General features: G+C 46.4%; 1 protein-coding gene across 8 annotated transcripts in view; it reads left to right on the top strand.

Moving 5' to 3' along the window:
- LOC121458873 (receptor-type tyrosine-protein phosphatase mu) overlaps positions 1–14,202 on the top strand; it is a 701,969-nt gene that overhangs the window by 601,763 nt on the left and 86,004 nt on the right. For all 8 annotated transcript variants that reach the window (XM_041668223.1, XM_041668222.1, XM_041668220.1 and 5 more), the window contains one exon: positions 9,062–9,149. In XM_041668223.1, coding sequence (XP_041524157.1) covers positions 9,062–9,149 — 88 coding nt within the window. The remainder of the gene's footprint in view (positions 1–9,061; positions 9,150–14,202) is intronic.

The raw sequence follows: 14,202 nt of genomic DNA, 5'->3' as shown, positions 1-14,202 counted from the left end.
AGACCTCAGCACTGCAGCCTTACTGCATGCTACACGTTATACAGACTGACCTCAGTACTGCAGCCTTACTGCAAGCTGCATGAATTATACAGACTGACCTCAGTACTGCAGCCTTACTGCATGCATTATACAGACTGACCTCAGCACTGCAGCCTTACTGCATGCATTATACAGACTGACCTCAGCACTGCAGCCTTACTGCATGCATTATACAGACTGACCTCAGCACTGCAGCCTTACTGCATGCATTATACAGACTGACCTCAGCACTGCAGCCTTACTGCATGCATTATACAGACTGACCTCAGCACTGCAGCCTTACTGCATGCATTATACAGACTGACCTCAGCACTGCAGCCTTACTGCATGCATTATACAGACTGACCTCCGTACTGCAGCCTTATACTACATGCTACACATTATACAGACTGACCTCAGTACTGGCATCTGTGGGAAGGAGACTCCCAGTGTTTAAGTGCCAGGGAGCCTGAGACTGTGAAGCCAGTGTACGGACCACAGGCTTGGAACGACTTGGAAACGGCTGCCGTCGTTCAATGAAAAAGAAATAGGGACTCGCTTTCCCAGCTGCCCTCTGGACAGGAGCAGCTGGCATGTCCCACAGAAGCATCTGATTGCTCTCTGGTAGCTTCCAGATTACCTTTTGCCAAGGAGGTGCTTTGGATCATTTTGGAAGGGCTGGGTGCCTCTAGCTCAGGCTCACCGACAGCTGTTTGGAGTCAGGTGCAGAGAGGGAGGAAATTGCAGTTCCCAGCAGTGCTAATAACCCACAGCCCAGCACTATCTATATCTCAGGGGAAATGAAAACAGCCTTTGAGCAGTCTAGGCAGTAATCACGGAGGCAGGACTTCAGTCTGATGCGACATCCAGAAACGGTAACACCTTCCGCTCAGACCCTCTTGTCTACCTTGTAAACATAGCAGCCCTTCCCTTTCATGCCTGAACCTGGGGGCCCAGTGACGTCACTGCTTTGACACCTTGTGATTACAGTGGTCTCCTTGGGGTCAGCCAGCATAATGCACTGAGGACAGGGATGGATCCAGGGTCCAGAATCTCCGCAAGATCCCTCCATCTCTCTGACAACAGTATAACCATGAGAGAGGTGGGGACTGACCGGAGTTGAACCCGAAAAAGTCAACTTCGACTCCAGCATCGCATGGTGGATATTTAACTGTTACAGATCCCTGCTGGTCCAGCCTCTGGCTATACCTGCCCTCACTCGATGATAAACAGCAGAGACCCTGTCGAGGAAGACTGGATTGTAGATGCCGCCTCTGAGCGCTGAAAAGCCCTCACTGGGAAGCCTTTGAAATCCCCCTTCAGGAGCAGGTTCTGGGGAGCCAGGTCTCCTAAGATTCTAAACTGAGAGTTTCCTCACAGGTTCGGGCAGCAAGAAAAGGCTTCAAATCTGAGGGAAGCACCCCCAAAAGAAGGGCTGCACAGCACTGCCTTTTTTCCTAGGCTGCCTTTGAAGGAAATGCTTTCTTTTAAAGCAAACATCGGCCGTCCCTGCGCTCTTGCCTCTCTAACCAATGATGTACCGCAGCTTGCCCAGCTCTGTAGAGACCACCCCTTCCTGAAGCAGCTGCAGCGTGCACACTGCTCCGATATCACGTGTCCCTGCCTTTGCCTCCGTCCCTCATTTAAGGAGTTTGTATTCATTTGTCGGTTAGTTGGCTCTGCTTCCTTCCTCCCTTCCACTGGATCAGTGCTTTGGTACACTTGAGAAATATGTGACATCTTTTTTTTTTTTTTTGGTTTTTTTCAAGACAGAGTTTCTATGTGTGACAACCCTAGCTGTCCTGGAACTACCTCTTGTAGACCAGGCAGGCCTTGAACTCATGAAGATCTGCCTGCCTCTGCCTCCCCAGTGCTGGGATTAAAGGTGTGTGCCACCACTGCCCTGCTATGGAATATGTTACATCATTCATGGGACGTGTGACCACTGGAAGGATTCTGAATTTTGGGGGGCAAGTGTAAACAGAAAGATTGGGTGTGCTTTAGATATCCAGCAAGAGCCATTTCATTACTTTGCTATAAATGTCATATTGCTTTCATTCAGGGTGACATTCAACAGCATAAGAAATAAATTCTGAAAGCCAGTCAGACACAGAGGGACTCATTCTGGCCACAGAGGCTCTGTGGTTGGTTTTAGGTTACAAACCAATGTTGGATAAAGGAAGACCGTTATAGGACGAGTACCACCCAGCTCCTCATCCTCCTGACACTCCAAGTAGAAAAGTTCTGCATGGTTCCTAACTGGAATAAGCTGTAACTTTTTATAGATTTTATTTATTTTATTGGATATCCAGTGTTCTATTTGCATGTATGCCTGAGCACTGGAAGAGGGCACCAGTTATATATAGATAGTTGTGAGTCACCATGTGGTCACTGGGAAGTGAACTCAGGACCTCGGGAAGAACAGTTGGTGCTCTTAACCTCTGAGCCACCTCTCAGCCCCTAAGTTGTAACTTTTTAAAGGCCACTGAATTGCTAGGAGTTTGATAACTTCTTCAAAAGGCGCTGTGGTTTCTGTAGACACCGCTCAAATGGGTCTAGATTCTTGTTCTCATCCATTTTCACCTCTACCGGCCTTGAAGTGTCCTATACTTTGATTGATTTTGTCTGGGCCATAGAGAAGGACAGTGACCAGAGGCCACCGCAACCACTGGGCATGAACTCCTGGGCCCCGTTCCATCAGCACTCCACTTTGTGACCATTCAGGCAAAGTTAGATGTTTCCCATTGCCTTAATGCTCTAGCAATAAATTGTTTATATGGACCTAATAAAATGCAGTGCTTGGAAGAACCAGAAGAGAAATATGGACAGAAAACAAAGAAAGTTCAGAGACTCTGCATGCCCCGATGGGTTCATCTTCCTCCTTTCCGGGTGATGATTTCAATAGTTTTAACATGCACAATTTTATTCATAAGAGAAAGGGAGGAAAAATTCGATTTCAGAAGCTTCTAAAACACTTGACCCCGCACTGCTTGTAAAGGCTGCCGTTCCATACCGGCTTGACCCGCAATCCTGGCTTTTCTATTGAATAGGGTTTCCTTCCTCTCTTTTTAATATCTGAGAGCCGTGGCATTTTTTAACAGACTGCATCATTTTGGAGTACCGTTCTCTTGAGGTGAGCCACTGCGATGTGTAATTGTGTCCTGTGGGAAATGAAGGTGGGACGAGGGGTGTGGGAGGAGGTTATTGAATCACAAGAACACGTTCCCTATTCAGAAAAAGATGACAGTGTGCAGGATGTTCAATTTCCTTCTGCCCTGTGACCGTGGCGAGCCCGGCTCTGCTTTAAGTCATTGGTATTCACTGGAGCCTGCCTGGTTTTGTTTTTTATTGTTTCGGAAACGTATTACTCTCTCAGAGCGGTTCCCAGGTTTGCTGCCTTTTCTTGGTATATATGAGCTAGAGTAGTCAGAGGAAACACTTTAATTACATTTTAAGTAGAATAAAAGCATAAGTATAGTTATGAAAATTCTAACAGAAGGTGCAGTGAGACTATTAACTTAAATCCCCAAAATGCATAAAGTAGATTTTTTTGTAATAAAAAACCATAGTTAGTGCATTGAGTGGTACCTGCATATTAAAGACCTGCCCTAAACACATAATGCCTAGCTATGATGTGGTAGTTGAAGTTCCTCTGTAAAACGGGGCATCGCTCTCTGTCTCCGAGGCTCGTCCTTGAGGTACTGCTCCAGAGATATAAGTCAACCACCAAATAATCATCATCACACTGTCCCTTCGATGTCCCCTCTGCTCTCTCTCATTGGGCCATTTCTCTAGATCATCTATGCTTTGATTAAATTTGATTTGAATGAACTTGCAAATAATTTTATCCAGCAAAAACCATGAGGTGAGAGAGAGGGGAGGAAGCGAGATCTGTACCGAAGCTCGAGCAGAACAGAGACACCTGAGGAGAGGAAAGGCCAAGTAATCCCTGAGCCAGCACATCCTTACAAAGTCTGAGTCTTTTGAGGGGTCTCTGCCATGGCACTGAGCGGATTCAGAGGTTGGCTGGCTGTACTTTCAATGGACTTGACAAAACTATTCCAAAGAACCATCTAGAAAGGTACAGCATAAATTATGTAGTGTCTCTTCCTCAGAATATCGGTTCAAGGTTGAATTCTAATCAAAGATTCAATCTCAGTCATATAGAGAAAGTTGTATAGCTTTGACCTCTTAAAATATTTTTTTTAAAAAAAAAAGATAGCTTAAAAACCTCTTTATTCTTGCCCAGAGAAAAAGGACCCCAATGTGAGTCTTCTAAGGCAAATCGTTTCATTAAGAGAGGCGAACCCGACAGGACCCTGGGTGGGAATACATGTAACCAGAATACATGTTACAGTGTAACCTGTGAGGAGCAGTCTGCTGACTCCCCAGGGAGTGAGCATCCCAGCACTCGGCCTCCTACTGTGCATTCTGCTTGTTGGTAACTTGACTCGTGAGAATCCACTTCATGGTATGCAGACACAAAGCCAAACAAAATGGACTGCTATCATTGTCAGCAGCCTCAGCCTCTCCGAGGAAGCAAAAGAATGAATGAGAAACGAATAAATAGAAAAGGAATACAGCTGCTCTGTATGAGGTTGCCTATTTCTGTGGGGCATGGCTACAGACTGGTATAGGAGGGTCTTCTTTCTACGTGTTGCTTTCATTGGTTGAATAAATAAAACTGCCTTGGCCTTTTGATAGGGCAGCCCTTAGATGGGCACGGCAGACAGAACAGAATTCTGGGAGGAAGAAGGCAGTGTGGCAGATGCCATGGCTCTCCTCTCCGATATGGACCCTGGTTAGACTCATGCTGGTAAGCCACAGTCAAATGGCGATACACATTAATGGAGATGGGTTAAACTAATATGTGAGGGTTAGCCAATAATGGGCCAGGCAGTATTTAAATGAATACAGTTTCCATGTGGTAATTTCGTGTATAAGCTAGCCAGGTGGCAGGATGCAGCCCGCCACTCTTCCTACTACTACACAGACCAGATGCAAAGCAGTTGTACAGCGCTAATGTGTTCTTGTCTCTGAGAATTTGAAACCAAGAGAACCACGGGTGCTGCGTGTGGAGTAACCCTGGGTGCTGGGTGCTGAGTAACCCTGGGTGCTGGGTGCTGAGTTACCTTGGGTGCTATGTGCTGAGTAACCCTGGGTGTTGGGTGCTGAGTAACCCTGGGTGCTGGGTGCTGGGTGCTGAGTAACCCTGGGTGCTGTGTACTGAGTAACCCTGGGTGGTGAGTGATGAGTAACCCTGGGTGCTGTGTGTGGAGTAACCTATGGTGCTGGGTGCTGAGTAACCCTAGGTTCTGGGTGCTGAGTTACCCTGGGTGCTGGGTGCTGATTAACCTTGGATGCTATGTGCTGAGTAACCCTGGGTGCTGAGTAACCCTGGGTGGTAAGTGATGAGTAACCCTGGGTGCTGTGTGTGGAGTAACCCTAGGTTCTGGGTGCTGAGTTACCCTGGGTGCTGGGTGCTGAGTAACCCTGGGCGCTGTGTGACGAGTATGCCTTCTGTTGACTTGACAGGATTTACAATCACCTATGAGACTGGCAGGTCCTTTCCAGCAAACATTAAGGAGGTAGAGAGCCCCACCCTGAATGTAGATGGTACCACGTCATGGGCTGGGGATGAACAAAATAAAGTAGTACCAAGCACAGAGCTCGCGTCAATGTCCTCTGCTCTCTGGGTGTTCTGCCCTAAGCTCCTGCCACCATGCTGTCCTACCCAAGTGCAGGGCAAGCAACCGTGGCTGTAGCCATGAGGACTGTAATTATCACAGGCTCTGATGTGAGGAGCCCATGCGTCATGCTACGTCTCCACAGAGTACCCATTCATTTGGAGGCTCTAGCTTGTTACGGCGTAAATTAGGTAGAGCATGAGACTCTTAATCTCAGGGTCGTGGGTTTGAGCCCCACATTGGGCGCCAAAATGTTACGACGTAAATGAACGGCAGACAGAAATTATAATAAAATATTCAGCTTTAATAAGGAAAAGACTTACAGAACCGAGGTTCCCGCGGAGAACAGGAAAGCAGAAGGGAAGGCAGGGAGCACAAGGGAAGGCAGGGAGCACACCCGCAATATTTATTAGTAAAAAATAACCTTAGGGGACCCCGCCCTTCAAGCAAGGTGATTGCCTGGTCTTCCCCTACATTAGCTAGTTTAACATCCTAACTGAAAACCTCCAGTGTAAAGAGATGTAAAATGTAAAAGTAAATGCTCTTCCGTATCTTTAGATGGAAATCTAAGGATTACCTGTATCCTTTTAGGTAGCAATAGTCTTGCCTTTTCCTATAAAGTCCCTGTCAGAATAGGATGGCTCACAAAAAGTAGGGGTTAAGAGAACGCATTGCTCCCTGCTACCTTTACCCCAGCGAGGCTCCGCTGAGTCTCTAGCTGGTGCCCGCCTCAGGATAAGCTCCGAAATGGGACAAGATTGGTAATTCTCGCATTTGTTGACTGTTGTCTTTCATGGTCACCAGTTAACAATGGAAGCAATGGGTTCACATAACTGCTATGGGTAAGGGCTCTTGGAAGTACCACGATCACACTGAAGACATAGCTGCAGGGTAAATAAGCACCAGACCACACTGGGGCCTCTGCCTGGCAGGAGTGGGGCTGGTTGTCTGTGCCCCTGCAACACTGTGCCTCTGGTGACCCCGTAAACTGCAGCAGGGGCTCACTAGATGTCAGCGTCCCCCTCAAAGTCGGTTATCTTCTTCCCTCTTCCTACAGAATAATAAAGGAAAAAAAAACCCAGAACTTTTTAGATGAGTAGAAAAGGCAGGGCAAGTGAAATTGTAATTAAATCATGACAAACTTGAAGTCGAATTACATTGTTAGAAGTTAAATCATAGTTATTACTCAAACTGTGAAATAATTGTCATCCATAGAATAACAAAGACACTTTGAGAACAAGAATATTTGACTTTAGAAATCCCTGGAGCTATTTTTAACTGTGTATTATAAGGCAGAGTAGAGTTAACATGCTGTAGCTTGTCATGGGGCTGTGTGCTTATAATCCCCTGGTTGTATCATGGTCTTGTTCCAGGTGGAATTATCTGGTGAGCTTTTAGCTGTGTTTTATTGTCTTCATTTATCAATAACTTGAAAATATTTCATTTTTATTTATTCTGTATCCTCAGGTAGTTTATTCTTCAACCAGTAATAAATGGCTGTCATTTCTATTGTTCATACGCAGAACCTCTAATCTTTGTCTTTTCTTAAGGGTTTTTTGAAAATTTATTTTTGTTTTATACGTGTAAGTGTTTTACATGGATATATGTACCCACAGAGCCCAGAAAAGAACATCATAGTCGCTAAATCTTGAGTTGCAAATGGTTATGAGCCCTTATGTGGATGCTTGGAACCAAACCCAGGTCCTCTGCGAGAGCAGCGACTGCTCTTAACCACTGACTGACCTCTGCAGACATTCTCCCTAAGATCTTTCACAGTGATAAATATATTTTAAATGTTTTTCAAAAGTAGAATGTCGTTTTTATGCTCATGGCTAAGGGACCTTAGATGAAGATAGGCAATTTACGACTTAGTTCTCATGTTGATGGTAAGACCTTTGTGCTCCTGCACACCATGAAGTGCTGGCTTCTGCGGCTTTGTGCCATGGGTCCACCGATGACAGGGTTTAAAATCCAGGGGCTGGACCCAGCTATGATCGGGCTCTTCTCCAGCCTCTTAGTTGTGACAACTCAGCTAGAGTATAGGAAAAGGCCTGATTTGGCAAGATAAATGGGGATGGCACCGTTATGTCTGAGTGAAATCTATGAAGGGCATCCATACGGTGGGGCAGTGTTGTTCATGCTTGGAAGTTTGGACTTTACTGTGCTCAGGCTTCCTTTCAACATGGAGCCTTTAAGAAGTGAAGCCTGGTGGCAAACTCTTAGGTCCACTGGAGGAGGCCCTCTGAAGGGATTGTGGGATCCCAGTCTCTCAGCCTTCCTGTGTCCCACTCTGATCCCCCAAACCTTCTGCCACTGTGTTTTTAGCCTGACACCATCCACCACCAGGGGCCAAGCAAGCAGGGCTGTGTGATCTTGAGTACGCATTAGCAAGTCTCTATTGTCTTTATAAGCAGCCTGCCTCTGGTATGTCGTTCAAATTACAGAAAATGGATGGATACAGACAGGTTTCCAAAGTTTTAGGACACTTTCTTTTATATCAAAACAATATTACGCATTGTAACAAAACAGTGCCGTCCGTCATTCATTCAGTAAGCCACGAGGGCATAAGCTCCAGGTAAGTGCTGACCATGCCGTCCCCTCTCAGAGTCCAGCCTGATGGCAGGCCTATGCCGAGCCTGTCTGTTGTACCCATGGTTGGGACGCTGCATGCCAGGCAGCCCATCTCAGCGGCACTAGGGATCCGTTTAGCTAGTGTCTGTGACAAAGACAAGAAACAAGCCTCTCTCGATGGCCATGTTACCTAGCAGTGCCCATAACTTCCATGTGGAATTGACTATGGGGAAAATGCCTATGGGCACTAACGTGGGAATGAAGCCCAGATCAATCTTGTTGTTTGCCCACTGGTATCAAAAGGTGTTTTCATTATAAATGGGATAGGAAAACCTAATGTGACTATTAAAGCCTCAAGGCATAAGACATCTAAATGAAATTCAAAATATATTATAGGATTTTAATCTTGAAGTCATGAAGGTTCTAGCCCAAAATAACAGTCCTTTGGTTAATTGGGGAGAAAAAAAAAATACCTCCGTGTATCTTTAAAAGAGTAGTGAAAACTTACAATGAAATTTGGGGAATATTTTTCTTCATCGAATATTCCAGTAGAGTATTATTCAAATAGATTGTGGGTTTTCTCTTTGCCTTCTAGCTCCGTGAGAGGCTAGCCAGTGCAAAACAGCACTTAACAAAAGCCAAACAAAATATTCCCAAGATAAAATAGCTTCAGTCTTGTGACTGGTGCCCGCTTGACCATCGCCCACATTTTAAGGACACCCCCCTCCCACTAAGATCCCTCTGTCCACTTTGTCATTCTTAATGTCACTTCCTCTTTCTTCCAGAGCTTCTTTGAAGGGCAGTCGGCACCATGGGACTCCGCTAAGAAGGACGAGAACAGAATGAAGAACAGATACGGGAATATCATTGCATGTAAGTGACAATGGCCGTGTGCGCCTGGCAGGACTGGTCACCAGGCTCATGCAGTGAGGATTTACTGTGCAATTACTGCCTCCATCTCTGCTGCAAGAGCTAGTGTTAAGGCTTGTGCTAAGCGAAGGAAAAATCGTCTGTGACCCCAGCGACATCGGTGCACCCTCCGTGGGGACCTGGTTTTACTTTTAGATTTAAGGTGTAGCTAATGCAGGTCATGTTACAACGCTGAGGAAGAAAATGCATTTGGAAGGAGTAAACATCCCAGGCCTAATGTTTCCCAACCGCTGCATGAGGATGAATAGAAGCATTGGCTTCCAGCAGGCTCCATGCACAGAGCCGTGCATGCGTTGGCGCATTAATCCTCCGGACACTGGGTTCGGTAGGTCAGTAATAGCCCCATTTTAAGGGCAGGAAAGCGAAACTCGGAAGTTAAATGATAGTCTCCGTATCACAATACTCATTAGCAAAAGGGCTAGGATTATATCTCAGAAATTCCCAGCGCCTTGCGAAAACCGAGCACTGCCATCCATAATGCCTCAGACAGTTTTTAAATCAAGCCCAACCTCATTAATGTTCCGTAACCATGCCGAGACGCATAGCAGATTGATGAGCCTCCTTCTCCCAGGGCTCAGACCATCCATCCTCTGCATTCAACTGCTCCAAGTCATGGAGGATGGCATCAAGGTGCTGATGGGCCCACTGTGGCCACCTAGCAGAATCCAGGCTGTTTATGAAGGAGCACGAGCCTGGGCCTGGCTGCGAGTGTCTTCCTCATCATGCCATGTTACTTAGGAAAGAACAAACTTGGAGGGAACAGGAATTTCAAGGGAGCCGTGTATTTGTTTTATTGATCGTGAAAGCACAGCGAATTCCTGCTGCCTGCCTGAACGTTCCTTGGCTTGACAGTACGTTTCTATGGTAGTGATGCCCCCAGACACTTCCGGTGCTTTTGCAGACCTGCTCATCCATTCGAGTCACAGGTTACTGAGTGCTTGGAATGCGGCTGTTAGGACTGAGAAACTGAATTCTTTAACTTTTCTTTCATTTTCATCCTTTTGGATTTAAATAGAGCACCACACTGGCGGCTATCATATTGAACAGTTACCTAGTTACTTCTCGATTTCCTTGACAAAACACCATAACCAAGGCAGCTTATAAAAGGAAGCATTTAATTTGGGGCTCACAATTCAAGAGGGTTAGATTCCGTGACCAGCATGGCAGGGAGCATGGTTCCGGAGCAGTAGCTGAAAGCTTATATCCTTATCAACAAGTAGAAGAGAGAGAGAGAGAGACAGAGACAGAGACAGAGACAGAGAGACAGACACAGACTGACTGGGATGGTATGGACTTTTGAAACATCAAAGCCCCATCCCCAGTGACACACTTCCTAATCCATCCGAAACAGTTCCAGCAACTGGAGTCCAGGTATTTAAACATGGCCCTATGAGGGCCATTCTCGTTCAAACCATCACAACAATAGAGATTGTTGATACGTTTTATACAGAGAAAAGAGTAGGGCCTACACAGAACACAGAAAGTTCCAGCCAAGGCTTGCCTTCCCTTTGGAGACAAAGGCCAACTACTGCCTTTTCAGGGATATAAATGTCGCTTTGGAATGCTTCACTGGCTGGCTTTTAAAACACACCATGGTAGCTTTGGGGTCCGGGGCTGTATCATTGTCATTATGGGCAGGAAATGTGCCCTGAGGTTGAGAGTTGGACTTCCCCTTGGTGAAGTGAGTTGGCACTCTGGGATACTTGATCAGTATTGAACAATGACAGGACAGAGCCAGCAGGCTGACTGATGTCTGTGGCTATCTTTAACTCACCATAGAGAAGTACAGAAGGAAAACAGGTCTTCTTGGCCTACATGGCCTTCCCAGTTATGGTGTCTGAGATTCACTACAGCCTTGCTTTGTGGATGCATCCATATTTCTCTCATGGCTTGCAAGACCTTGACCAAGAATCTCTTCTGCTTTATGCTAAAGTCCAAGCAAGGTATTATATATATATATATATATATATATATATATATATATATATATTTTATTAAAGATTTCTGTCTCCTCCCCGCCGCCGCCTCCCATTTCCCTTTCCCTCCCCCAATCAACTCCCCCTCTCTCATCAGCCCGAAGAGCAGTCAGGGTTCCCTGCCCTGTGGGGAGTCCAAGGACCTCCCACCTCCTTCCAGGTCTAGTAAGGTGAGCATCCAAACAGCCTAGGCTCCCACAAAGCCAGTACATGCAGTAGAATCAAAACCCAGTGCCATTGTTCTTGACTTCTCAGCAGTCCTCATTGTCTGCTATGTTCAGCGAGTCCGGTTTTATCCCAGGCTTTTTCCGACCCAGTCCAGCTGTCCTTGGTGAGTTCCCGATAGAACATCCCCATTGTCTCAGTGTGTGGGTGCACCCCTCGCGGTCCTGAGTTCCTCCAAGCAAGGTGTTCTTTCACACACTAAGGGACAGGGTTCTTGTCCTGTACTCAGTGTAGTGTGTCCTTGTTCTGGGAATTCCAAAGGCCATGCCATGGTAAAAGGAGTTTTGTGCAGTAGAGCACCAAGCCTGCTTCTCCAGGAAGTCTAGCTGAGTGCTTACCTTGTAGGTTACTTGTGAAACGCTTTCAAGGGAGGGTATGTGCTGCACACGCATGTTTGAGAGCACATACATGTACGAGTGGCTGTGCATAGATACAAGGAGGGCTTGGGGTCTTGCTGTACCCCTCGCTTCCTTAGTCCCTTAAAACAAGACGTGTCGCTGACCTTGGAGCTAGGCTGGTGGCCAGCAAGCTCCAGCCATTCTCCTGTCTCTCCCCTCCATATCACTAAAGTAGCAGGCGAGGCCCAGCCATCCCCGCCTTCTTACGTGGGTCCTGGGAATTTGAACCACAGGCACTCTTACACACGGAACTACCTCCCCAACCTGAGAAATACCTTCAAATGATGAGGGACTCGTAACTGAGGTTGAGCATCTTCGCTCTGAAGATCTGACATCCAGAATCTGAGGCTTTTTGAGCATGAAAAGATGCCACAAGTGGAAATGTCCACAGCAATGATATTCCACAGTACGAAACAGGTTTCGGAATTGTATAAAACTACCTTCGGGGTGTGCACTCAGGGAGGGCATGAGACAGAAGTGAAATTCACCTGTAGGCTTGGGGCCTCACCCCAAGAGATCTTGTGTGTGTCTGTATCTGTGTGTGTGTGTGTGTGTATACATGTAAGTGTGTGTGTGTGCGTGTGTGTGTGTTTATGTATTCCTGCAATATTCCAGAACCCCAAAATTCCCATTTCTGGTTCCAAGCACTTTGTGATCGGGGATATGTTAACCTATGAAAGCTAGCATTTACTAGATTGCACACCACTCAGCAATTTACACAGACTTAACTTGTTTACTCTCTATAAGAACAGTATGAGATGAGTGTGTGTGTATGTGTATGTGTGTGTGTTTGTCTGCATGTGTGTCTGTGTGTGTGTATGTGTCTGTTTTTCTGTGTGTATATCTGCATGTGTGTCTGTGTGAGGATATATATGTGCATGTGTGAGTCTATATGTGTATGTGTGTGTTTGTCTGTGTGTGTCTGCATACATTTACATCGCATGCATGCCTGGTGCCTGAGGGGGCCAGAAAAAGGCATATAGGATCCCAGGCACTGGAGTTAGAGGCGGTTGTGGACATCCGCATGGGTGCCGGGAATCAAGCTTGGGTCCTCTGAAAAAGCTTAACCTTTGAGCCTCTATCCTAAGAGATAGTTACTATTTAAGCGTCTGTTTTCAAAGCCTTACAACTAGGGCAGAAAAGAGTAACGTGGCAGAAGGACCGACCGTGGCTGGTTCACAGAAGATACACACGGAAGCAGAGCAGATTGAAATCTTGCTGACACCGTAGGTTTCCAGCATGAGAGACAGACAGGCCGAGACAGGCAGGAAATAGTAGGTCTCCGGCTGTCAAGTGGAACTACATTGCTGAAGTCCTTCTGGGACCTGACGGGAGGATAGCGGGAGAAGCAGTGATCAGGAAAGACCCTGGAGGGAAAACGGGAGAGCATAGGTCTTGAGGTTGGGAGGCTGAATTTGGGGTCCCATCATGCCTCTATCTGAATGATCTTGGGTGAGTCGTGAACCTTCTTTATGTGGCTATTTTCTGAGAGCATTGCCTGCTATAAAAGTGAACAAGCATTAAAATGACATCATTGTTCCCTGTGGTGGGGAGAGTATATTGTCTTCATCACAACTCCTGTCTTATTCTTTTTAATGATTTATTTTATATGCATTGGTGTTTTTCCTGCACATAGGTAAGGGTATCAGATCCCCTGGACTTACAGACAATTTGTGAGCTGTCGTGTGGGTGCTGAGAATCGAACCCAGCTCTGGAAGAGCCGCCAGTGCTCTTAACTGCTGAGCACCTCTCCAGCCCTTCCTGTCTTATTCTTTCATAGCTTAGAACAGTCATAGGGTCATTTAAAATGAAAGCACGAAGACTGAGCGAATCAGAATTGTGAAGTTTGGGGCATCACACGATATCCTCAGGTAAACACAGGGTTATCCTGCCACTTAAGAGTCACCATCCCTGTGACCAGCGAGCCTGCTCTCCACAGGCTGGGCTGTGACATGCATCTCTGTGTCACGTGGCTGCCTGTGGCCTTGCATGCCACATTTCCTATCTTCCAGGTGCTTCCCACCCTGTCTCCTCTTTGTCCTCTCTCTGCACTTCCACACTGGATTGCCCTGTTCGTGTGCAGAGACTCCCCTACTCCAGCTACTCCATCCAGTCTCCCTCCTTCTGTCTCTGCAGTACCTGGATGCCTCTCCAAGTGCACAGCCTTCTCTCCTTCTAGGTTGCTACATTACTCTCTCTAGATTTGTCTGTCATTTATAACTCATTATTTATGTGAGTATATTTTATGTGACTGTGTATCGTGTGTATCATTTATTTATGAAATAGCGAGTCTATAAACTGGCTGTTTGTGTAATCATCTCTGGGGCTTTTGTGTTGACATCCCCTGAGACACTGATCCCTTGAACCTGCCAGTTATTAATGTTTCGACAGTAGAAG

This window comes from Microtus oregoni, unplaced genomic scaffold, assembly GCF_018167655.1.
Source record: "Microtus oregoni isolate MIOR12 unplaced genomic scaffold, Mior012 000018F_ref0000195, whole genome shotgun sequence".
NCBI lineage: Eukaryota > Metazoa > Chordata > Mammalia > Rodentia > Cricetidae > Microtus > Microtus oregoni.
Note: the sequence above shows the minus strand (reverse complement) of the source record. Positions and strands in the feature narration are given on the sequence as shown.